This window comes from Malus domestica, chromosome 11, assembly GCF_042453785.1.
Source record: "Malus domestica chromosome 11, GDT2T_hap1".
Lineage (NCBI taxonomy): Eukaryota > Viridiplantae > Streptophyta > Magnoliopsida > Rosales > Rosaceae > Malus > Malus domestica.
Genome location: NC_091671.1, coordinates 14,887,446 through 14,912,813, shown reverse-complemented (window position 1 = coordinate 14,912,813; position 25,368 = coordinate 14,887,446). Strand labels below are relative to the sequence as shown.

The window sequence follows — 25,368 nt, the reverse complement described above, 5'->3', positions numbered from 1 at the left end:
TAAGAAGATCAATATACTTATGTACTTGTTACTAGATGAATCATTTCCAATTTAGTTAATATCCTTACAAATTCTCTCATCTAAAACTCTTCGTCGTCGAGTGTTGATCTGGTGATGGGGGTTGCCCATCTCCCCATATGAGCGGTATAGTTTATGCACCGAATAACTCCTCTTCCATTAGGACCGTCAGGAAAGTCGATGACACTGATGCTTCCTGCATCAAGATGAAATGATCCCAACCATTCTTTTGTCAGATTCAGGCAGTGGCCCATCAGTGCTATGTGCAATGCAGGATGGCCAACTGCTACAACAACTCTTTCTGGTTCGGCTTCAGCAGCTAGTTCGTTTATGAGATACTGCCAGGCCTTCTCAGATTGGTCCCACACATCTCCCATCACACTGTCCTCGTATCCATTCAACCAACCAGGCCGAATAGGTAGAATCTTTGTTCCACCCTTCAGAAAGAAAACAGTCACTCAATAAAACACACTGAAAAACAAACTGAAAAACAACGTTACACGACTTAGCTTGTTTACCTTGGCGCATGGACTCTATTACAACAAATACGAAAGAAAAAAGAGGCGACAACATGAATGTTTGATGCTAGTGCTGTACTGTTTTATTGTGTTGGGCTCAATCACTCAGTTATCTATCTCAGTTTAGGTTAGTAAGTGAGATTATTTTCCACGATGTAAACAAGAAGCAAGAACTTCTGTTATCAAGTTCAGATGTCTTGCCTTAGATGAGCGCTGAAGGATGTCTTCAACATCAAGGTTCTCCATCTGTTTCATTTCCACGTCGCGCGGCACACAATCAACACCCAAGCAATCTGCAGCTTCTTGCACCTACAATTGCTTTAGCACGTAATTAACTATGGAACAAAACTTAATACACTTTTAAACAGAAGATTTAAATCTCCAATTCTTTCACAACCCCCACCCACCAAACCGCCCAAAAGAAAAAGAAATTTTAGTTTCAAACAAGGAAGAGTAAAGGAGAGAATACTTTATTTTACAAATGGCCGTGGAAGATCTAGGATGAGCTTACTTTGGAGATGGTAATTGCTGTTTCAACACAAGCTTTCTTCGGACTGCTAACTATAGAACTCACTTTCAAATCAAGAAGTAGCTCTGCAGTTTTCTGGGACTGTAATGCATCCCCGAAAAGTACATTCAAATTCAGATCATAAGACAATGTTATGAAAATGTAAAAAGAGACAAAAAGTGGATGCCACACCTTTATAACCCCAAGCATGTCCATTGGTTGATCCCCGGTTGAAGGAAAACCAGTCTGTTTAACATTGAAGGTGACAATTTATAAACAAAACATCTGAGGAACATTCAGCTTGGTGAATTCCCTTGACAGTCCAACCATAAATTTATACTCAACAAAAACAAGTGACAAAATATCAACCAAAAAATCGTGAGTCACTTTCAAATTATCACCTCATACCTCTGTGTCGCTCTGTGTGGATCCATGACAAACAAGTACAATGCGCTTACTTGCTTTCCTTCCTCCTGAACTTCCACTAGCAACCGGTGAACTTGGGGTCTGCATTAATATTGCAATACCATTTAGAGGACAGCATATCCAGTTACACTACCTACATAACAATGATACCTCCATGAACCTCACAAATAATTCAAACACAGAGAGAGAGAGAGAGAGGGTGGTTTGACGATCTTTTTCTCCATACTTCCTAGTAAATAACAGAACGGAGAAATTAATCTATTTCTTCTTTATCAGTAAAGATGCCCTATACCTGGTTTAGGCGATTGAGGCAAATAAATGGTGATCCACCCTCAGCTCGTGGGATGAAATCCAGCACACTTACACCACAATTGCTCTGAACTAAAACCCTAAAGTACTCCGTTCCCAATCCTGAATTTTCAAAAGGAAAGTTATAAAAAGTCATTAATGAAATGGATAAAAGTATGTTAAGAAAGAAATTTCGTATATCTGAGAAGGGAAAAGTACCAATAGCAGTTGCAATGAGAGCTTGATTAACAGCATTGTGAGCAACCACAAGAACAGACCTGCTTTCATGCAACAGTATTCGATTCCAGCAGCTCCTAGCACGCGCCCATAACTCTCTCACAGGATAATGACCATCAATAATAAAGTTTGCAGCATCTACCTGCCATTGATGAAAAGCTTCACCAAATTTTGCTTTTCCCTCATGCTTCAAGAGGCCCTAAAATCAGAAACTATATTAGCAATCATTGGACTATCTTCACATCTTTTTGTTTAGTTTAACTCCTGCTGATGCAAAATTTGAAAAGTAAAATAGTTAAGGAACATAGAAAATAGAACTCACTTGGAATGCATACAAGTCAATTTCCCTCAAATCAGAGTCCATAATCATTTCCTCTTCGCGAGGGCCCCATATAATTTCAGCTGTTCTCTTTGACCTCGTCAGGGGACTGCAGCATACAATGCAAATTTTAGCAGGGACGAAATGCAAAAGAAGAAATCTTGAACAAGGACAGTTAACGATAGTCAACAAAACTAAAATATCACGAAGATGGTTTTATATTGGCCAGGCTCAGTCATTAGATTTGATATATGCTAAAATGTGGTTGGTGGGAATGCTCAAGATGGTTGAAGCTATTACGTTGTCTTTGCTTATCGGAACAACACTCCCCTCACTTATGGTTTTGTGGCCTCTTGCATCACTGGAGATCCCAGCATGTGAAATTGGCAAATTGCACAACTGAAAGGTTGTGTTTCGTATCAAGAATTTGAATTCCAGAATTATAGGTTAAGGTTTTCTTTGAGTTACCACTATTTGTAAAAACTTAAGCTGTAAAAGGTGGAACAATTATTCATACTCAAATAGGAGAAAGTTGGACAAGGAAAGGCTGTAACGATTAAAAAGACAGCTACCTTGGCTCCGACTACTCTACAACTAGTACAAAGTCTATGTTTTGATTGGATTTATAGAGGCCTGAGTCCTGACATAACAGATTGATTGGATACCCCCACCAAATGCTCCCTTTTTCCTATTGGATTTTCAGAATCATGGGAAAGGTATTACGCAACGAACATTACTTGGCTCCTGCAAATCATAGTTCACACATATGCAAAAGAAACTCATTTAAAATCACACCAAAGAGAAATGCAGAGATGTAAGGCTGTGATTTGTCTGCAAGTAGGAATGACTCCTTGCATCGACGCAGCCCGTCTTTTACTTAGGTAATTTAATTAATGCTTATAATCTCATAAATATTTTTCCATGTGAAACCTAAAACCCCAATCATATCCTCAAAAATTAACAGCATTAACAATTGCTTAAAACAATGAGACCACATTCCCAACAATTCAATTATTTCTCGAGCATTACATAAGCTACAAAACAAATCGAAATGCAAAGATCCGAACCTGGTGAAGCAGACATCGAAGGCATCATCGATGAGCATCAGGCGGGAAGTCTCAGCCTGAGCCTCGCCTTTCTTGGTGAGCACAGAGAAATTGGAGCTCCCCTGGATCCGGCCTTCCTCGTTCCACGTGCTCTGCCCGTGCCTCACCAGCACCACCCTCTTTGCCCCCTTCACCGCCGGGAATGGCACCGACGAGTAGAGCTCGGAGCTCAGCTTCCTCTCCTCGGAGGACTTGGGCGCCTCCTGCAAGCCCGAGCCAGCCGAAGAGCATCGGATCCTGAAGGGGCTGGTGCTACTGCTAGGGTGCACCCTTGTCGGGTTTGGGATCGGGAAGAGGACGACGACAGCGGAGATTGTGCGGTGGACGAGAGAGGGAGTGGGAGTGAGTGAGATCATAATCTGGAATTTGGATTTGGAAGCGTTTGTTTCTCTTTGTTTTGGGTTGTTTGGCGCTGAAGAGCTCGAAAAATCAGTTGGAGGGGGTTTTGTATGGTTACCGTTGCTTCTGTGGGTCAGGGTGAGGAGGGGGAAGGTAATATAGTGACACGTTGACTCTTGAAGATTTTTTTATTAAATTAAATTTTTCTTGTCAAACGATAAGTTTTAAATGTTAAATTAATTATCGACGGAATTCGAACCTCCGCCATCTTGAAGTTATCTAGCTTCATCTTCAAGAGAAATTTTTTTAAATATATGGGATACAATATGATATTCTACGTGTCATAATATAAGTGGAAGAACATGAAAATTTGACTTAACGCAATCCCCAGGCAAAAATAACTAACTTTTGGAGCATAAATTCAAAAACCTACATATAGCATATCTTGTTATAAATGTTTACAGCAAATCTGGGACTCAACAAACATAATTTAGATTAAATCAGTAGCTACAATTCATGAAAGGAAATCGGGATCCAAAACTTCAATCCACACAAACAACCGTCTTGCTATTTGATGGAACCGTGGACGCAAAAGAGACATAAAACCATGGCTGCAACAATAAAATTACTCCTCCATGGCAACGTTTTTGTCGAGTTGCGGTTGGGAAACCTTGACGAGTGAAGGCTCTTGCTGTAGCGCACTCGGAGCTTTGACCAAAATGGTGCTCTGATCAATCTCTTTAATTGCCTCATTGTGCTCCTTGGCACTCTTGCCCTTCATCCTGCACAAGTTTTTCAACAAGTTCCGTAAGATGAAGAAACCCAAAAACAGGTTTACCATTTCTACAAAAGGTTAAAAGGGAAGAGGAAGAAAGTACCTATTCTTGTGGTGTCTGGCCTCTCTCTCCACTCTGACTTTATCGATCTTCTTAATTGCCTTCAAAGTGTTTTCTGTAAGACTCCTGTCGTATCTCTCGGGCCTATTTCGCTTTCTCTCAAACTCAAAGGTTGAGTCCTACAGGGAAGAAAGCAAAGAGTAACATAACTAACAGTATATTACCCCCAAGCACTTCAACAATCTTACTAAAATGTTTGAAACAATAAAATGACCAAGATTGGACTAAGAGAGATCAATGTTTGTTTACCTGTGTCATATCCTTTCCACGCAACCGCCTATAAGCCTTAGTCCATTTCACTTTACGAGGATTCCTCTTCATTTTAAAGTTCTTGTGGCATTTGGATCTACAGAATCGAAAAATCTAGAGGAGGAATGGTGTCAGGTAATCTAGTCCCACATCATATATGTGAATGTAATCAGTAACCATCATCCATTTAACAGTGAAACCATAAGGAGTACAGAAAATGCAAACTATTCGTGGAGTAAATCTGAACTAAAAGATCAAGAAATTAACTCGACTTGAGGACTTCAATCCAAAACAAAACCCCCAAAAAAAGCCCAACTTGAGTGCCATATAAATTGACTCATTCTAACGTCAACTATGAATGGAATGAGCATACATAGCATCCTTGACATAACCATGTAAACAAATCTAATCTAGGCTGACTTATACTTCCCTATCAACCCAACCAACAGTAAATCAGGCAGCAGTTGAATATAGTATAGACTGGAAAACCATACAGGTTCAGCTGTTCGGGGCTAAAGTGAGTACCATTTTCAAACTTTTACATGTAGTCAAAGGTAAATTCAAGTTTAACGACCAGGACAAAGTATCTGAAGTTAAAATATCTTATTTAGAGTTCACGAGTGCATCACTGTATAGCTATACCATGGTCCATGTTGAGAATACTACAATATGAATACAACAACTTCTGTGCTTTAGTAGGGAGTATATAACAACTTTACCTTTGCATCGTTGCGAACAAACTGAATCCCATGTCCAGGGTATACGGTAGAGGAACAAAACCAGCATTTTTCCAACCTCATTGCGCCCTGTGATTATATAGTACTACTTTCTGGAAAAAAACAATAAGGACACTGTCATTAAGAATACACAAACAACCACATCAATTATTACAAAAGTACATGGAACCCTTTTATTCATCTATCCAAATCCATCCATCAATTACAACCTAAATGATTCCAAAGATCCCGCCAAGCAGCATCACAATATATACCCTCCATTCACATTAACCTACCAGGCATTAGATCGGTTGATTTATAAAAAAGCACACATTCTCAAATCTCAAAGTTAGCTCTAACAGTCATCTTCTAAAGAACCACGGCTACGAAAAAGTTATCGAAAGTAACATAGTGGCCAAAAAATAAAATCCCAAGTCCCACCTATGACACAAAATGGGTACAAGTATGGCGATACAATACAACACGATAAGCATTTTGGGAAAACTCAAAAATTCAGGATACAGGTACGGCATAGATACGTCAATCAGAAATATTACTTACAAATTGTAACCTACAATATCTCAAAATTAAAGAAAATAACTGAATCCATATTAATTTGGGTATTATTGTTTTTATTCTAAAATCAGGATGCAATTTGTGGCCAGTTTTCAATCTTTTTCCCCAAAAAAAATATGAGGGGTAGAAAAAGGAAAATATTTCGACATGAATCTGAACATACAGGTTGGGATTTAGCCTATCAACAAATATCAAGCAGTGGACGCCATTTCCAACATCAGAATCACGAAAGAAAAACATAGCAAAATTTAGAAGTGAAATTAAAGAATCGATTGAGATTACCTATTGAGAGAGAGAGAGAGAGAGAGAGAGAGAGAGAGAGAGAACTCACCGACTGAAAAGAGAGAGAGAGAGAGGAAGACGAGGGTGGGAGAGGGTGGGAGAGGGTGAAGCGCCTGCAAGAGGCGTCGCAGGAGACGAGAGGAGGGGGGAAAGAAGAGAGAAGTCGGGTTTAGGGTTTTAGTAATAGTTGGGCCGGACAATTCCGGGTTTACACAATAATGGAGCAGTTTTGTTTTTTATTGTGAGGTATGATTTTTCGTGTCATAGCGTCTTTATTACAATTTAAACAGAATCCTTTTTAAAAGATATGGTAGAATCCTATTAGATATCTTAGGATTTAAACAATTACATTCTTAACTAAATTAGGCTGCAACACTCCTTTTTGAGCATGTAAATACTTCAAGTAAATGTTGCATCAGGTCTTCAACGATGGAGTAAGTTCAGTTGATGAAGTCGTCGACATAATAAGCGAATACGAGTCTCAAATCAATAAAAGAATGCATAAGAAGGTAAAACTCATAAAACCTCGCTATGATAAAATAAAGTATGTGTTGCGAAAATTAGATAACCAAAATTAATCTTATTAAGTATCGAATTTTAGTGCTCACAATTATACGAATCATATGAGAATATAGCATATAAGCACGTATATCATCCCACAAAGTTCGAATTGATTCTAAAAATCTTACTAACTAAATTGTAACAAATTATACTTGAAAAGTTTTAAAGAAAAAAATAGGAGATTTTGAATTAAATTGAAATAAAATAAAGTTTGAAAATAAAATGCATGTAAATAATAAAATGAAAACATAAGAAAAGAAAACCTAGGGCATCCGAATTCACCGTAACCAATTATACTTACTTCCCTTGATATGTTATGCTCAAGTAGTTCTCCAATATTGATGATTGATTTTCCCCAATTATTCAATGGATATGGCATCTGGTTGCATCAAAAGTATCTTTATGTGTTAACTCTCTATGGCATCTAGATGAATTTAAACAAGTAAGAACTCATTAAACTCTATGGAAATCGTTGAAAAATCACATAAACCCTAACTGCATGGCATTTACAAATAGGTGTTTATGGTATTAATTGCAAGAAGCTAAACCCAAGTGAAGTATAGCATCTACTCTAACTTGCATCAAATCAACTTAGTTTAAACATAGATGGTGATCAAACATCTAAATAAAAATCAAGCGCATTACAAAAAGTAAAAGATACTCAATAAGGAAGAAAAACTTGAAATATAACAATGCCACAAGACAATTGAGTATTCATAATCAGACTACCTTATAGCCCTAGTAAAGAAAAACCCCAAACTCTTCTCCTTTTTCACCTCTTGTTGCAACCTTATGTCTGATAAGTGTTCGGGCTAGATCTATCCCTCGCACAACTCCCCTGGGTCTTGCCTGTCGGGCAAGGTTTGCTGCTTGGTGTATTGCAATATGAGTTTGTTATTAGTTTGTATGGTGCCTTTGTGGGGCCTTTGTTAGGCCTTAAGACTCCCAATCAAAACTAATATGGGTCTGAGCGTGTCACCGTTACCTTTGTATAACAGATTGTTCTTTTTTGTTTATTAAATGGGTTGATTACTTGCACCACAATTTATCTAGACTTCTTAGTTCGATTGGATTGTTTACAGATGGGTTAAGTCTGTATAAGATTCTTTTTTCTTGCCTTGTAAACAAGGACTTTTACTCATAATATCATATGTCCAACTAAAGGGAGTTCAGGGCCCTTCAAACTACTTCATTGGTTACGGTTAACAATAAAGAGCAAGGTCAATTAGTTTAGCAATATTAATCATAGATGAAACTTTAAATGAAAAGCAGTCGAAAAATGATATAGGATCCAACGAAAGATGCATAGAACAATAGATCTACTTTATGTAAGTACAAACAAAAGTGACTCGGGCAAAATTATGATCTTGTCAAGTAAGGTTTGTTTTCTTGCAACCACTTCTCTTTATGTTTTACAAGGGTTGTAATGTTTGGACAATGAAATATAAATCGGGTTTACTAAAGAAATTTGATACTACAACACAAGGGAAAGGTAGCAAAGCTTCTAAGACTTGACAAAAGATGGCTTTCTATGGTGGACCTACAACTAAAAGGGTAAAGTTTGAACAAACTAAAGCTTTCTAGTTTCTCGCTTGTTGGAGTGCAAAATTGGATGTCTTTTGATTAATTAGTTGAGTGTCCTTTTTCCTTGTGGCATTCGCTGCTTTTATTGATTCTCTAACCCGACTGTCCAAACCTCCCCTTTTGGTGATAGACTCAGAGTATGGTGAGTCACCATTTATTTACTTATCCATGCCCTTGAAAAGTACTTTTTACTTGGGGTGAGCTGCCCTTTGAGTACTTCTCACATAGGCTTGTAGCCTATTCCTTGGCAAAAATGATTTTTAATTCTTCCTTGGCTGTCGACTTGTCCGAGCCCAATCCTCCTCCTACTTTTTGCGTTCTTGGGCCTCCAATCACATTAAGCCCATCATTAAATATCCACTCAAACAGTGCCCCCTTTAATCATTGTTAAGTCTGCTAATCAAGACATTTATAATGATTAAAATCAATTGCATGCCCGAAACTATGTATTAGTAACTAGGTATTAGTGCCTCTTAATTAGCCGTTTTAAGTAAACCTTTGCACTAACCCACGTTTTCCAACATTAACTACCTGCTAGTTAAATAATTTCCATTTCACTCTTTTGGCCCATCTCCTTCAACAAACTTGATTCTCTAAACTCCCAAATTTCTTGATTTTTCAGCCCTTTCTTGCTTCAATTTCTAGCCATTTTTCCATTCTTTTCTATTGAATTTAACAATGGCTCCCAAATCGTGCCCTGCATACGAGTCTGGAAAAAGGATTGTCACTCTGTGTCGTCGACTCAACGGCCTTCATCATCTTCAGGCTAACCTTAATTTGTTCATTTTCTTCGAGGAAAAACCGCCTAGAAGGAACAACTTTCTACTCTGAAGGCCGAGTAAAGTTATACAAGAAGATTGATGAGGTGAAGAAAGTAAACCATGAAGTTGATGAGTCTAAAGCCCAGCTAGCTAGTAGCAATATAGCTTTAGAAGAGCCGGGTCGCATTTTTACCATCATGCAGACTTATCATTCTAGGATAGTTGCCTTAGCTAAAGATGTAAACTTGTTAATATAGGGTTTTTGTACCTCCCCAATTATTGAACGAAAAGATCTCTCATTGTTTCACTATTTTACTTACTTACTTTTTGATAGAAACAACTGATTTAGACATACAAAATGGCCCTCACCCTTTCTCTAAATCACTATACTTCATTAATATAACAATCTCTAACATCCCAAAGAGTTGGGTGGTACTTCTTTAGAAATTTAGCATTGATTTGATGTTTCTGTAAGTCTCTAAATTTGCCAAGTAATACCCCCATTTGTCTAATACTTTGGTAATTGTAAAAGGGTATTCCCAAGTAGGACTCTATTTCCTAAAACCTCTAACTTGAGCTCCCAAGGGCAAAACCGCATTCTATACCAATTCTCCTTCTTTAGAATTCTTCGGTTTTATTCTCTTATTGTACGCTAGGGCAACATCCTTTTTCCCTTCTTGGATTTTGTTTAGAGCTTTAATAGATCCTTAATTCCTTGACACATGGCCTGAATAAATTCATCACTATGTAGGCCAAATTGGTTCTAAAGCCTTACAAAACTCACATTAATCTTCATAGGAAACACTGCATCTTGCCCGAATGTCAATGCATAAGGAGTAGTCCAAGTTCCTACTATTTTTGAAGTTCTATAAGCTCAAATAGAATCTCCCAACTTCTTATGCCACCTTTATGGGCTATCTGCCATCATTCTTTTAATGATGTTCACCAATATCTTGTTGCTAGCTTCTGCTTGACCATTAGATTGGGGATAATAGGGGCTAGATTGGATCATCTTTATCTTGAACTAAACTGCAAACTCTTCTACTTCTTTTGAAATAAAAGATGGCCCTATGTCTGTAACAATTGTTTTAGGCACACTATATTTGTGTAGTATTTTGGTCTCAATGAACTTCTTCACAACAGTTGAATTAATGGTCCTCACAGCTGAAGCCTTAACCTATTTAGTAAAGTAATAAGTTGCCATAATTATACAGGTATGTCATTTGCTGGAAGCTAGGTATATTTGCCTGATAAAGTCCATGGCCCACCCTCTGAAAGACCATGGCTTTATTATTGTATTCAAGGGTACTGATGGTGTGTTTTGGAGAGGTTCATGCCTTTGACATTCCTCACATCCTCTAGCATAGGCTTTACAATCTTTCTCCATGTCGAGCCAAAAGTAGCCATATATTCTCAACAACCATCTCATTTTTGTTCTTGCTTGGTAGGCTCCACAAATGCCTTAATGTACCTCAACCATCACCCTCATTGATTCTTCTAGACCCAAGCATTTTAATAAAAGCCTATATGGAGTCTTTCTCAGCAAAGTTTTATCCCACATAACAAACTTAGTTGCATGTCGTCTGATCTTCTTACTAGTGGGAATAGAAGGGTCCTTCAAATACTGAATGATAGATGTTATTCAATCATCTATCTCGGGCTTTTTAGTCATTACATCCAGGCTAAATCCTCTTTCAAAGATATATGGGTGACTTCTCCTTCGTATCTTTACTTTCATCTCTGGTCATCTCTATTGAACTTGTGTCATTTCATTGGCAATCAAATTTGCTTATTTGGGAATATGGCTAATTGTTGCTTAATTACCCCAATATTCTAATAATTGAGTAGCTGCCAGCTAATACTCTGTTATTGTGATATGTCTACACTTGTACTTTCTATTTAATTGATTAATCACTGACTCAGAATCACCATATACTTCTATTTTAGCTGCTCCCAACTCTTTAGAATTTATAAGCCAATAATCAGTGCTTCATACTCTGCCCTGCTGTTGGTAGTATCCTTGTAATCCAGAAGAAATAAGTAGCAATGCTGGATTCAATTTGGATCAATGATGACAATTCCAACTCCTACAGCATGTTGTGTGCTGATCCATTGAAATATAATCTCCAATGAGTGATCCATAGGCTGGTTATTCTTTTTACTTCTTGTTGTATCTATTCCTTTTTACCCAAATGAGCCTCACTAGGTGGGATTCATAGGTTAGCCATTTCCAGAGTTATGACGAGTTCCTATTTGGATTCTTGGATCTTGCCCGTAAGATTGACAATGAATCTCCTCAAAAAGTTAATCTTCCCTAGCAACCTCTGCAATTGCACTTTGTTAGAGGGGCATGTGACTCCATTATAGCCCTAGCCTTGTTCTTGTCCACTTCCACACCTCTTTGATGGACCAATAACCCCACAAAGTTACCCGATCTAACCCTGGATGCACATTTTCTAGGATTCATTTTCAACTTGTGGGTTTTCATTCTCAGCAAGGCTCGTCTAAGGTCTTCTAGGTGCTAGTCTTCAATTCTAGACTTCATCACAATGTCATCAATGTATACTTCCATGCTATGCTAAATTAAATCATGAAAATAGCATTCATTGCCCTTTGATAAGTATGACCAACATTTTTCAGCCTGATGGGCATGACTATTTATTCATAAGCTCTTATATGTCATGGGCATTTGAATGTTGTCTTATGTATGCCTTCTTTAGCCATTTTTATCTTATTATATCCAGCATTTCCATCCATAAAAGATAATACTTTATGTTTTGCAACTGCATCAATGTCAGCCATAGGCATAGGGTATTCATCATTGGAAGTTGATTCGTTAATGTTTCTATAATCGACACAACATCGAATGACATTAGTTATAGCTTTCAATACAGGTACAATGTTGGCTAACCACTCTACATATTTTGTAGGCCTAATAAAGCTTGGCTTTACTAGTTTTTCAATTTCTTCATTGACTTTTTCTTCTATTTCTTTTGACATCCTCCTTAGTGCTTGCTTTACAGGTTTGTACTCTTTTTTAATAGGCATTCTATGCTCTAATAAGCTAGAGTATAATCCTGGCATTTCTGTGTAGTGTCATGCAAAACAATATTTGAATTCGTGCAAAAGATTAACTATCTTTGCTCGATCTACATTTTCCAGCACAACTCCCCTTGGTTTTTCTTGTTGGGCAAGGTTTGCTGCTTGGTATACTGCAATATAAGTTTGTTATTAGTTTGAATGATGCATTTGTGGGGCCTTTGTTAGATTTTGAGGCTCTCAATCAAAACTAATATGGGTCTGAGCGTGCCATCGTTACCTTTGTATAACAGATTGTTCTTTTTGTTTATTAAATGGGTTGATTACTTGCACCACAAATTATTTAGACTTCTTAGTTCGATTGGATTGTTTACAGATGGTTTAAGTCTGTATAAGGTTATTTTTTCTTACCTTGTGAACAATGACTTTTACTCATAATATCATATGTCTAACTAGAGGGAGTTCAAGGCCCTTCAAACTACTTCATTGGTTACGGTTAACAATAAAGAAGCAATGTCAATTAGTTTAGCAATATTAATCATAGATGAAACTTTGAATGAAAAGCAGTCGAAAATGATATAGGATCTAATGAAAGATGCATAAAACAGCAGATGTACTTTATGTAAGTACAAACAAAAGAGACTCGGGCAAGATTATGACATTCTCAGGTAAGGTACCACTTCTCTTTGTGTTTTACAGGGGTTGTAATCTTTGGAGAATGAAATATAAATCGGGTTTACTAAAGGATTTGATACTACAACACAAGGGAAAGGTAGTATAGCTTCTAAGACTTTACAAAATATGACTTTCTATGGTAGACCTACGACTAAAATGGTAAAGTTTGAACAAACTAAAGCTTTCTGGTTTCTCACTTGTTGGAGTGCAAAGTTGGATGTCTTTTAATTGATTGGTTGAGTGTCATTCTTCCTTGTGGCCTTCGTTTCTTTTATTGACTCTCTAGCTCGATTGTCTAAGCCTCCCCTTTTGGTGATGACCTCAGAGCATGGTGAGTCACCATTTATTTACCTATCAATGCCCTTGAAAAGTACTTTTTGCTGGGGGTGAGCTGTCCTTTGAGTGTCACTTCTCACATAGGCTTGTTGCCTATTCCTTGGCAAAAATGATTTTTAATTCATCATGGGCTATCGACTTGTCCGAGCCCAATCATCCTTCTACTTTTTGCGTTCTTAGGCCTCAATCACAGTAAGCCCATTATTAAATATCCACTCAAACAATGAGATGTGTTTTTTGGTTGTTTGGTAGCTGACCTCCTTCACAAGAGAATGATTCTCCTTATATAAAAGCTAAACCCATGGCAAGAAAATCAATCCTCGTAAAAATCTAATTAAAATCCCACTAAAACCCTAACTAATGCATTTTTTTTCTTTTAAATAAAAATAAAATAAACAGAAATAATAGAAACAAATAATTATATCTCTCCTAAAATCCATTGAATAGCATTTTCATGTCCATTTGATCTCCAAAACCGCTCGGTTTTCTCTTCTTGTTGTAATGCATATGTCTTGGTGTAGTTAATTAGCCTCTTGCTCTACCGAAATTACTCTAGACACCCAAAAATCTCATTTTCCACTTCTTTTTTTGCATAACTCCGGTATTGATTGCCTAAAGATAAAATAAATATAAATTAGTGATTTAACGCATTCAAATATACAAAGTCGAAAAGAAATAGATGATACAAACATATATGAATATGACCACATGAGTATGAAAGAAAAAAACCGGACTAAGGAGAAACGTGAGAAGTTTGTATTAAGTCAAAACTAAACATTTTCTGGACACAAGTAGAAAAGCTCACAAGGGTATGACCAACCTAGGATAAGTGCCTCATTAAAACCTAGTTAGATAGCAAAAACCTAGTGGGAAAAATACTCCTAATCATATGAAAAGAGTACATTAAGATTAAGTGAGTATACTTCTGGATACTCCCCTTGAGGTTGACAAAACTATACTCCCCTTGAGGTTGACAAAACTTCCAAATGAGAATTAAAAACATTGCATATGAGATAGTTAGGCAATACTAATTCCTCGGACAAGCTTATGGAAGGTAAACTTTGGCAACGACGTCGTAAAGAGGTCGGCAAGGTTGTCTAGAATCAGATTGATTGACTTCAATCTCCTAATGCTTTGCTGATGTGATGTAGACTCAATATGCTTATCGATGACTTCATTGATGCATTATGTCTTGGCTTGGTCGATACATGTGACATAGTCTTCATGGCGTTATTGGGACTCAATGATGGATGAAAAACCATAGGTACTTTGAATATACTCAACAAAAGCTCTCAACCATGTCTCACATGTGCATAGTGAAGAGTGGTGGTATTTGTTAAGGTAAATCATATTTTACAACCTCAATTTTGGGTCACATAACAAACACGTATCTCATTTTTTGAACATTGCAATGTCATACAACAATTTACAAATTCGTTGCAATGTCATATCTTCATTGAGTGCATTCTTGCACACCATCATTTAGTACGGTGTATGCTCACCATCCTATTTATCACCGTTAGATAAGTTTGAATTTTGAGATTTGTGACTATCCACTACACGAATCTTGAAATTCAAACCCATCTAACTGTGATAAATAAGGTGGTGAACATACACTACATTAAATGGTGGTGAACAAAAATGCTTCCATCTTCATTAGTCAATTTGTTAAATTAGCCATTAAGTGATAATGTAGAAAATACAGGGCCTATATTTTGTCGATGTGGTAGTTACGTTTAACGGATTGCCTAAAAAAGTTTAATATTGCACCAAATTTATAAATTAAGGTATAATAGTGCATGTGTTAAAATATAAGGTATAAGTTTGTTATATTACTCAAAATTGAGGTGGTAATTAACCTAATTGTTAAGTCATCCTTCAAACTCTCTTGTCGTTTCTTACTCTCTCTCTCTCTCCCTCTTCTGTCTCTCTCTCCTCTCTCACTTCACTCCCTTCTGCACTACTCTCACTCCAAAACCCTCCACCGTTCTCTCTCTGGGTTTTATTGGAGTTGTACTTCGTGTATTTCTCAGAAAGCCCTAACCTTGGCGTACAACACCAGATTGCGCTGACATTCTTTCAATTCAAGCTATGCTCCACTAGTTCACTCACCCCCCAATGTCAAACTCCGACCCGAAAACCCGACCCCGTCCGGGTCCATGGCCTCCGGTCTCGGAGTCCTCCCCAATGCCCCCTTCTTCCTGGGCTAAGAAAACCGGGTTCCGCCCCAAGTTCTCCGGCGAGACCAATGCCAGTGATTCTGGCCAGATATCGCAGCCGCCGCCCCGGCCCCGTGAGCCGGAAGCCCAGCCCGATCTCGAGGCTGGTCGGGCCCGCCCCCAACCGATGCCAAATGGTGTGCCCGAGCTAGCGGCAGCGGCACCTTTGGATAAGGATAATAAGGCGAAGAGGAGGAAGGAGTCTGATGGAGGGTCGAAGAGTGCGGCTAATGGGCCCAATGGGGCTAATGGGCAGGCTGCGGCTGGGACTACGGAGCCCAATTCGCAACCGCGGAGGGCGGCCAGGAGTGAGGAGGTGGTTGATGTTTTGCCACACGGGATTGACGATGATGGGTATGTGTCTAGACACTCTCATATGATGTATGAGCTCAGAGATACTCCTGGACTGGGTGAGTGTATTTTCTCATACAAATGTGCTATCTTTCAATAAATTTAATTCGTAAATTTTGAGCTCGGTGTGTTTGTACAATCATTGATTGTCTAATTTGATTTGGTTATTCGATAATTCAAAATGTATTATGTTTGTTTGTGATTGTTCGGCGGTATACTTTTGTATTTGCCTTGATTAAGCATTGTAAATGTAATGGATTTTGCTTTTGTAATGTCAAATTTTCATGTGATTGATATGGTTTGTGTTTGTTGGTACAATTTTGCAGTTCCCATTGGTCTCTACGGGTTTCAGCATTATCTTTCCATGTTGGGTTCGATAATTCTAATTCCACTCGTCATAGTTCCGGCAATGGGTGGTACTTATGTGAGTAGTTATGCACTTATATTTATTTTATGTTACGCATTTGTTTACTGGAGGGTACAGTGTTGGATGGTTTGAATTGACTGGATTTAGTGTATGTAGGAGGATACTGCAAATGTTGTCTCCACAGTGCTTTTTGTTTCGGGAGTGACCACTCTCTTGCAGACATCGTTTGGATCCAGATTGCCCTTGATACAGGGCCCATCATTTGTTTACCTAGCTCCTGCATTGGCGATAATCAACTCCCCAGAATTTCAAGGACTCAATGGAAATGTATGTTTCTGTTCTTGCTTTTGTTTAGTGAATATCTTTTTGTGTTTATCACAGGCCCATCAACAGCTAGGTGTTCAGCCAAAACAAAGTGAATTTTTGTAGTGTTGTCCTACAAAATTTCTGAATGCTTTAAGTACTGGTTTGGTACTGAGGTGCTTTTATAAAAAGTGGGCATAAAAAAAAGCTAAGCTCAAAAAGGTGTTTAGTAAACACTTAAAAACAGTTTATTTTCACAATTTTGGATGAAAAAAAGCTGAAAACGTGAAGCAGCAAAAATGAGCTTTGAAAAAAAGTTGAAAACGTGAAGTAGCATAAATGTTGGATTATATGTTGAATGTTGGATTATGATTTCTTGTTAAACGTTGAATTATATGTTTAAGATAAAGTTTATAAATATTTTTCTTTTAAAAATAAAGTATATTTAGTAATTTGCCTTTATTTGTTAAGAAAATTAAATTAATGACACATCTAGTATTATACCCTTTTTGGTCATTTCACAGTCACATCTGTTTTACATAAAAGTTTACCAAACACTATAATATTGCTTTTTTTCTTTCCAAAAGCACTTTTACAAAAAAGTTTACCAAACACTATGCTCCTTTATTTCATAGCTACTATTCTCACAGCACAACATAAGCAGTTTTTTTTTCAAAGCACATCAATACCAAACCAGCCAGTGCACATCTTAGTGATTGCTACAGGCGTGATGTTTGCCATGTAATAATGTTGTTTGCTTTTCTTACTTTCTGTTCTTTGTTGGTTAGCTTGTATGGTTAAATTTATTAAAAGTTGCGTTTTGTTGCTTCAGTATAAAATTTGCATTTTACTAGGGTTCATGGAAGTTATCAGGATTACTTTACATGCAAGGAAGAAATTCTATTGCATTGTCTATTTTGTATATTATATGAACTGTTACTTATTTCTGAAGAAGAAAGACTCACTGATTAGAAAGCTGTCTTTCAGTGGATCATATCAGTTGTATCTTTATTTTCACCTCTACTTTATTGAAATGCCTTTTTATTCTTGTGGGTTAATTCATTCAGATTGTTTGCGAAAATTAATGTTCATCTTAAACTGTAAATAAAGATGTGCACACATTTATGTACGTTTGTATAAATTATTAATCTCCTTTCCTTCCACTCTCCTCCAGCCTGCTTGCTTTTAATACTTGACTAGCAATTCTAAGGAATAAAATCAGCCACCAGCAGAATTACATAAAGAATAGAACAGATAACAATACCAAAATGTTAAGACACTACATTCCAGTAAGATAGTTTAACAGAGAAAGAATAGTCCCTGAACTCTGGAGAAACCGAAGCCCATGCTTGAAATTGGACTCGTTCTCATAAATTGTTGACCTTCTGCCCCCTAATGTCATCAATTTTCCTTCTATTTCTATCCTCCCAAACTATTAAAAAACCAGCCATCGCAGCACAACTCCCCATTACCACTCCCTTCTTATCTCTAAAAAACAGAAACCTCTCCCATAACATAGAAGCACATGAGACTGGAATCACCCAACTCAGGCCAACCCTAAACAGGGACCACAAAGACAACACAATTGGACGGTAAAGAAGCAAATACTCCAAGCTCCCACCTTTACACATAGCACACCAATGAGGAGATGGACAACAAGAATATCGGCTCCTCTAGACCATGTCACAAGTATTCAACGACCCATGAACTTATTTTTGCACCCGTACATTACCTAGGCAGTTCTTGAGACTTCAAATTACATGCCATGTGCTAAATGAAGAGAAGATTTTGTAAAGTTTCTTAATCGGTGCCAAGGCAAAGAGTGCTGAATGTACATTGGGTAGTCCTTTGTTTATAAAGCACAATTATGCACTTAAAGAAATGTCTTTCCAACTCAAAAAATAATTGACATATATTTAGCTTGAATAATCTCAATCTTGAAATAGAGATTTTCCTAAATCTTGGAAGGAAATCTTGACATTTCAAAATAAATGTTGGGAAATTTGTCCAGCCACTAGTTGATATATATATATATATATATTTCATGATATTCAGTGACTGCAATTAAGTAGTAAACTACAGGTCATTTTCACATACAAACATCAGTTATCCGTTATGTGTAATAAACTCTGCTATTACCATCTATGAGTGCCTCAGAGTTGCTGTTTTCTTTATTTTATTAGTTTCATTCAACTTTTACATTCCCTTTGAAATTGAATAGCTATTTAACTACTGATGAAGTCTTATCCACAACTGATGGTAATCCTTTGTCATGGCAGAATTTTAAGCATATCATGAAGGAGCTACAGGGGGCTGTAATAATAGGTTCAGCTTTTCAAGCAATACTTGGATATAGTGGACTAATGTCAGTATTTTTGAGGTTTGATTCTAGCATCTTTACCACATCCCCCTCATGTGTGGTTATTTATATTATTTCGTTTTTTTTTTTGGGTGCTAATTGGGAAAAACCGAGCGCAATGATGTTCTAGGATTCATATAGCCGACCCCACTTAGTGGGATAAAGCTTTGTTGTTGTTGTTGTGCTAATTGGGAAAAATCAGAATGACTAGTATTTGATCGTTTACTTTCAAATACTTGCCTTACCTACCAACCGGGATTGCCTAATCAGAGCTTGAGTTGATAAATATTAGTTTCATTTGCTGTAGTGGTAGTGGTTTTGAATGTTTGTTGGTGTTTATGCTGATAGCTGACATGTTTATTTAATCATATGTTACTAATGTAATGATCTTTAGTACTAGTAAATAGCAGCTTCATCGTTGTATGTGAGATCTGTGGCTTGTAAGTTGTAATAATTACTTTTCAATTCTGACAAGCTAGGTAACGGGTTCTCGAATATGGAAAAAACTGTTGAAAACAGACAATTTTATGAGTGTAAGGGGAAAAAAGTGATACAGAATGCTTCCTGGAAACCACCGATTAGATTTTCAAGTCTCGATTTATTCAGACTGGGTATTTGGGATTGAATCATTTGATGCAGCTTAGTTGGCAGTGATCCACTATTCCATGGGGTTTGGTCTTGGCTGTGGTTGATTTGATATGCCATCATTATTATGCATGAAAAGGAGGAGTGAACTGTGGGACAATTATATGATAATAGTATATACTGAGTTTTTAATATATTGGAGGGGATCAAGTATTTGTGAAGAGTGCAGGTAAGCAATCACATGAATAATGTAGAGTGCATGGTGATATTGTAAACTAGCCTAACGTTTAAACCAATGGATAGATAATTAATATGTTAGAAATATTAATCCTGGTTGTTGCTGGAGCTGATTAAATTAAAGGCTTATTTTTTGCTATGCCCCCTGTACTCTAGAAAAAAAAATCACTTTACCAGTTTACCCCTACACTCTATTCTGTTTCACTTTACCCCCTGCACTCACTTTTTATGCCCCATATTACCCTATTTTGTCAACTGGGTTGAGAGAAGCATTAGTTTTGCTGATGTGGTTGTGTTTCTTTGGCGTTTTCAGCCGTGAATTATAGGGATAGGTTAAGAAATTGTGAGTTTTAAAGGAAGTTTTGGGAAATTGAGTCATTTTAGGGTTGCCAAGGAAAGAAATTGGGGTGTTTTTTGTGAGTGTTTTGGTTTTTTGTTCTTTGTGCCAGGGTATTTTTGTTGTTTCAGATATTCTAAATGTGTAAACGAGCTGAAAAGACCAAAGATCATTTTCCACATCACCGAAATTAAGCCTCGTTTAGCCAGTTAACGAAATAGGGTAAAGTATAGAGTGCAGGGGGTTAAGTGAGATTTTGTGTGGAGGATAGGGGAGTAGCAAAAATTGCCTAAATTAATTTAAGACTTGACTCATCTAGTGGACGCTGGCATATATGCTCAATAATTTAGTCAGCTTATTGGTCTGAAATGGTTAGGGGGAAGAGCAACAATCTTAATCACATATGCAACACATTGCAGAGTGACTTCTGCATCTTCCTATATTTGAGAATAACCTAGATTATAAATCATCACCCTAAACTAAGAAAGTGCAACAGTACTCTGTCAATCAACCTCAAGTGAGTGCCTTGAAAAGACGTGAAGGAGATTGAGTACTGTGTAGTGGGAGATAGAAAAAAGTTAGGAGCACTGAGATGTATTTTTGAACTTAGGTTTCTTGTGGTCTCTGAGTCAGACTTGGTGTGTTGGAGCTCATGGATCAGTGTATGGAAAATGTTTTTGGCTTGTATGTCTATGGAATTTAGTGAAAATGGTTCCTGCCACTTCTGAGCATGTCATATTCGTTGTACCAGCATACTGCTACCACCAACCTATGTGATTTGGCCCTTTTTTTGCCACTTATAAGGAGCTATTGTTGTTACTAAGACCAAGGTATTGTGAGGACACCACCCACACCACTTTGGTGAATGGTGTTTGCAATGTTCATGAGATGTGGCGAAAGAAATCTCTTGTGCTAATTCACCTATTGTAATTGGTGATTAATTAAGTCATCTCTAGTTTATTCTTGGTGTAATGAATGAGTGAGAGGTTTTTAGAGTGATACTAAGAGTTGATCTTGTTATGCTCAAGGCTATAATAATTGTATCCACAAGTATTTGGGTGTACTTTTTCCTAATTTTCCATGTCATGCCACAAAAGACGAATCCAGATGCATATGTATTTTCCGGACAAGTCAGTTTTCTTTTTGGTCTTGGGGGTTGCAGGAGTGAGGAGAAGGGTTTGTTCTGTACAATAATTGGGTCATGTACTGCAAAATCATAACTCAATGTCAGTTCGGTTGCCTTTCAGGTTGATCAATCCAGTGGTTGTGTCACCAACGATTGCTGCTGTTGGACTTTCTTTCTATAGTTATGGTTTCCCGTTAGTTGGTAATTGTCTCGAGATTGGTGCAGTGCAGATATTAGTTGTCATTCTTTTTTCTCTTGTAAGTATATGAAGCTACCCTTTAATTTGTATTTGGCCATTTCTTTTATAGGTAATTTATAGATTATTTCATGTGAGCTGTTTATATTTTCTGTGCCAAAACACCTAACACACTATTATTTTAATTTCTGCAGTACCTACGAAAGATATCTGTTTTTGGTCATCGTGTATTTCTGATATATGCGGTAAGTTCCTCCATGTAACAAAATAAAAAAGATATATTCAGTAAGTTAGAAAGATTCATAATTGTATCAGATTCATACTGTTTAAGATGATTAATCTCAGCAGGTATGTAACACTTGTATGCATGCCTTCCGTAAATTGATGTGGCTCTGTCTGAATTGCCAGGTTCCGTTGGGTCTGGCAATCACATGGTCGGCTGCTTTCCTACTAACTGAAGCTGGAGCATATAGCTATAAAGGTTGTGATATAAATGTACCTGCATCAAACATAGTATCTGAACATTGCAGAAAGCATGTTTTGAGGATGAAGAGCTGTCGAGTTGATACTTCTCATGCACTAAGGTCTTCCCCCTGGTTTAGGTTTCCCTATCCGTTGCAATGGGGTACTCCTGTCTTCCACTGGAAAATGGCCCTTGTCATGTGTGTGGTATCAATTATCGCGTCTGTTGATTCGGTTAGTTTTCTTGTCATTCATTTTGGCTATAAACTTCTTGGAGTTATAGTCCTTTATAACATAATTATAACATAAAATCTTATATTTTCGTTTTTTTTTCTAGTTCCACTGTTAAGCACATACTGGACTCGTGATTTTAATGGACACGGAAATTGTATTTGTATGAGAGTTCCAAATTTATATATGTTATTAGAAGTCTAATTCCATTAAATAGACGAGTATGAAATGAATGAGTTGGCTTTAACCCAGTTTGATAAGTTAGTCCTTAACGCGTTCCTGATTGGAAGGTTTGACATCCTGGACTAATGCTTGATAATTTTTTTCTCTTCATTTGTCTTGATCCCATAGAACTTTTTTGATTAGGATAATAAACTGAGAGCAACTCATAATTTCTTTGTTGCTAGGTGAAAAAACTATTGTCTCATGGTCCTAATTGTTCACTTTAGAAAAACACCAGTCTGATTACGTTGTATTGGTCTTTAACGATCCCGGTTACATCAGTGCAAGAGATGGCCACCTGAGAATGCCCTCTATACTTGCGTCATGGAAATATTAAAAAATTACCAAACTACTGGTTACAATGAAAACTATTTACAACATTAGGTATTATTCTTCTTTTTCTCTCTCATTAAGCTGCTAGTTTAATTTGTCATGTCAGACGGTCTGATTAGTTTGGTTTCTGACCTTTGCTTTGTGTATGAACTTCCTAGATTGGCTCATATCATGCATCGTCATTATTGGTGGCATCCAGACCTCCTACTCCTGGTGTTCTTAGTCGAGGGATTGGTCTGGAAGGTCTTTCTAGTGTCTTGGCTGGTCTATGGGGTACTGGAACAGGGTCCACGAGCTTAACTGAAAATGTGCACACAATAGCCGTCACTAAGATGGGAAGCCGTAGAGCTGTTGGATTGGGTGCATGCATTTTGATCGTCTTATCCCTTGTCGGTAAGTGTGTGTTAAACTTCTGTTTTGAATTGTAACAATGAGACTACTTGAACAAGAATTTGTATGACTACTAGTCAGTTTCTCTTTTGGTTGGGCATTGCAGCATTTAAATAATAGTTTGAATATCTTTAATAGCAGGTTATGTATTTGGTTTTGTTAGTGGATTATAATTGCTCATTTGATATGTTTGTGGCCCGCTTGGTTACACATTTTTCTCAATCTTCTTTATGCACATTTTGGGATTACCATTTGCTTATTCTGCAGTTATTTCACCACCACAATTAAATTGTTAGCGTATTGTTGTGCAATATGAGAGGTCGCACTTGGTGCGATGGCAAGTGCCTTCGCTCATGAGCGGTAGGTCTCGGGTTCGAGACTTGGGAGCAGCCTCTCCATAAAATGGGGGTAAGGCTAGCCGATATTCACCTCGCCCAGACCCTGCGTAAAGCGGGAGCCTTGTGCACTGGGTACGACCTTTATTGTTGTGCAATATGTTTGTATTTTTTTATCTTGGACCGAACAGATCTTTCTGCTGTAGAAATTGGCTATTTGATCCTGAACATCGTTATCCATATTAGAAACTCATAATCAACATTTGTTTTGAGTGTTTCCTCTGTTTCTCATGTCCTCATATCACCACATCATGGTGATTTGATATCCATTACCCCTGGTACAACTCAAAAGATGCAAATTAGATGTAGAGTCGAGGGCATGTTTCTCATTGCAACTAATCACAGATATTATACTTGCAGGTAAAGTTGGAGGCTTTCTAGCATCTATTCCCCAAGTCATGGTTGCCGCACTGCTGTGCTTCATGTGGGCGATGCTTGCTGCATTAGGCCTGTCAAATCTACGTTATAGTGAGGCTGGAAGCTCTAGGAATATTATCATAGTCGGGTTATCTTTGTTTTTCTCGCTTTCAATACCGGCCTACTTTCAGCAATATGGCATCTCTCCAAACTCCAACTTATCTGTTCCAAGTTATTTTCAGCCATACATTATAGCTTCTCATGGGCCCTTCCGCAGCAAATATGGAGGGGTATGCTTCTACTTGACCTTCTGCTATAAGAATGTGTTCTGTGTTTGTTTGTGTTTCCATGTTAAATAACTGCCATACTACAAAAGAATCCATGTCCTTTGCGCATAACAGTACATAAGATAATAAGCTGCCTTTCTTTGTTCATTCTACTGTTTTAAATAGAGTTCATACAATCCCATGAACATTGGAAAAGTCAAAACAAGTTAAGCTACTCATATTCCAAAACTATTTGAATACGGTGGTGGAATCATCTTATACTGATTCAATGTCCCACTTATACTCGACTACTTCTAGTGGACTGATCAAGACTTGAGACTCATACTACAATTTTTGCCCCTAACATGTTACTTATCTAAGACACGATGCTCATACATAAATTTCTCCCTTAACATACCATAACACTTAGAAATTACCATGTTGATACTTACCTCCTTTTCCCTTTTTACCCTTCTGTGTGTTAGTTGTGGCGCATACATAAGTCATCAATTCATTGAATCCTGAATCCCTGATTCTACCTTGTTTTCCCAGACAAAGCACTTGGTGGTTGGGAAATAGAACCAACCACCTTACTTAAATTACTTGGGACATTTTTAGATACTTATAACCATTTTGGTAACTGGTCCTTTTCTACTTTATTCATTGTATTTTCTGCCTTCTTGTTGGACAATTTTTAGAATTCTGTTCAGTGATTGTCATTTTTTGTGAAGATGAAAGCGGTATGTGTGTTGGATAGCATGGGTGGCATAGTCGATCTACTGTATCAATACACATGCTGGGCCTGCATACATGATAAGCTCTACTTAAGATGTTCTCTTTGCAGGTGCACTATGTGCTGCTGAACACTGGATATATCAGTGGCATAGTTAGTCTAATGTTTCATTAACATGCTGGGCCTGCATGCGTAGTTGAACTTTCAAACCAAGAAACTCTACTTGAGATTTTATTTTTGCAGGTGAACTATGTGCTGAACACGTTATTCTCATTACACATGGTGGTTGCATTCCTTGTGGCTGTTATCCTGGATAACACTGTCCCTGGCAGTCGTCAAGAACGTGGGGTGTATGTGTGGTCTGAATCTGAAGTTGCTAAGAGGGAGCCTGCTGTTGCCAAGGACTATCAGCTGCCCTTCAGAATTAGCCGGGTTTTCAGATGGGTGAAATGGGTTGGCATTTGA

General features: G+C 37.6%; 3 protein-coding genes across 4 annotated transcripts; 1 reads left to right on the top strand and 2 right to left on the bottom strand.

Annotated features, from left to right (window-relative positions):
* LOC103447988 (probable 2-carboxy-D-arabinitol-1-phosphatase) lies at positions 1-3,881 on the bottom strand. Its single transcript, XM_008387219.4, has 9 exons — positions 3,382-3,881; positions 2,318-2,423; positions 1,978-2,194; positions 1,763-1,881; positions 1,453-1,551; positions 1,237-1,290; positions 1,048-1,146; positions 738-845; positions 1-455 (listed from the first exon to the last, which is right to left on the bottom strand). Exons 1-9 carry the CDS (start codon positions 3,774-3,776, stop codon positions 81-83), a joined length of 1,572 nt encoding a protein of 523 aa, XP_008385441.1. The 5' UTR covers positions 3,777-3,881; the 3' UTR covers positions 1-80.
* A 298-nt stretch (positions 3,882-4,179) lies between these two features.
* LOC103447989 (probable ribosome biogenesis protein RLP24) lies at positions 4,180-6,726 on the bottom strand. 2 transcript variants are annotated; one of them, XM_008387220.4, is made up of 5 exons: positions 6,528-6,726; positions 5,624-5,733; positions 4,905-5,018; positions 4,638-4,774; positions 4,180-4,541 (listed from the first exon to the last, which is right to left on the bottom strand). In XM_008387220.4, the coding sequence occupies exons 2-5, from the start codon at positions 5,702-5,704 to the stop codon at positions 4,385-4,387; spliced, it is 489 nt and encodes a 162-aa protein (XP_008385442.1). In that variant the 5' UTR covers positions 5,705-5,733; positions 6,528-6,726; the 3' UTR covers positions 4,180-4,384. The 2 variants fall into 2 exon arrangements, with proteins under 2 accessions (XP_008385442.1, XP_017190902.1); XM_017335413.2 differs by having other exon boundaries at positions 6,479-6,630.
* An 8,826-nt stretch (positions 6,727-15,552) lies between these two features.
* LOC103447990 (nucleobase-ascorbate transporter 12-like) lies at positions 15,553-25,368 on the top strand. Its single transcript, NM_001329001.1, is given in 10 exon segments — positions 15,553-16,063; positions 16,331-16,428; positions 16,528-16,698; positions 18,954-19,054; positions 21,440-21,575; positions 21,709-21,759; positions 21,923-22,210; positions 22,921-23,155; positions 23,908-24,194; positions 25,147-25,368. Coding segments are annotated over 10 exon segments (2,100 nt in total).

Bases quoted from the DNA above. Each gene is read 5' to 3' on its own strand.
- LOC103447988 (XM_008387219.4), bottom strand. From the start codon at position 3,776: ATGATCTCACTCACTCCCACTCCCTCTCTCGTCCACCGCACAATCTCC. The intron at 1,552-1,762 runs GTATAGGGCATC...ATATTAATGCAG, and splicing joins GCCTCAATCGCCTAAACCAG to ACCCCAAGTTCACCGGTTGC. The intron at 1,291-1,452 runs GTATGAGGTGAT...AATGTTAAACAG, and splicing joins CCACACAGAGCGACACAGAG to ACTGGTTTTCCTTCAACCGG.
- LOC103447989 (XM_008387220.4), bottom strand. From the start codon at position 5,704: ATGAGGTTGGAAAAATGCTGGTTTTGTTCCTCTACCGTATACCCTGGA. The intron at 4,775-4,904 runs GTAAACAAACAT...TCTTCCCTGTAG, and splicing joins GTGGAAAGGATATGACACAG to GACTCAACCTTTGAGTTTGA. The intron at 4,542-4,637 runs GTACTTTCTTCC...AAACTTGTGCAG, and splicing joins GCCAGACACCACAAGAATAG to GATGAAGGGCAAGAGTGCCA.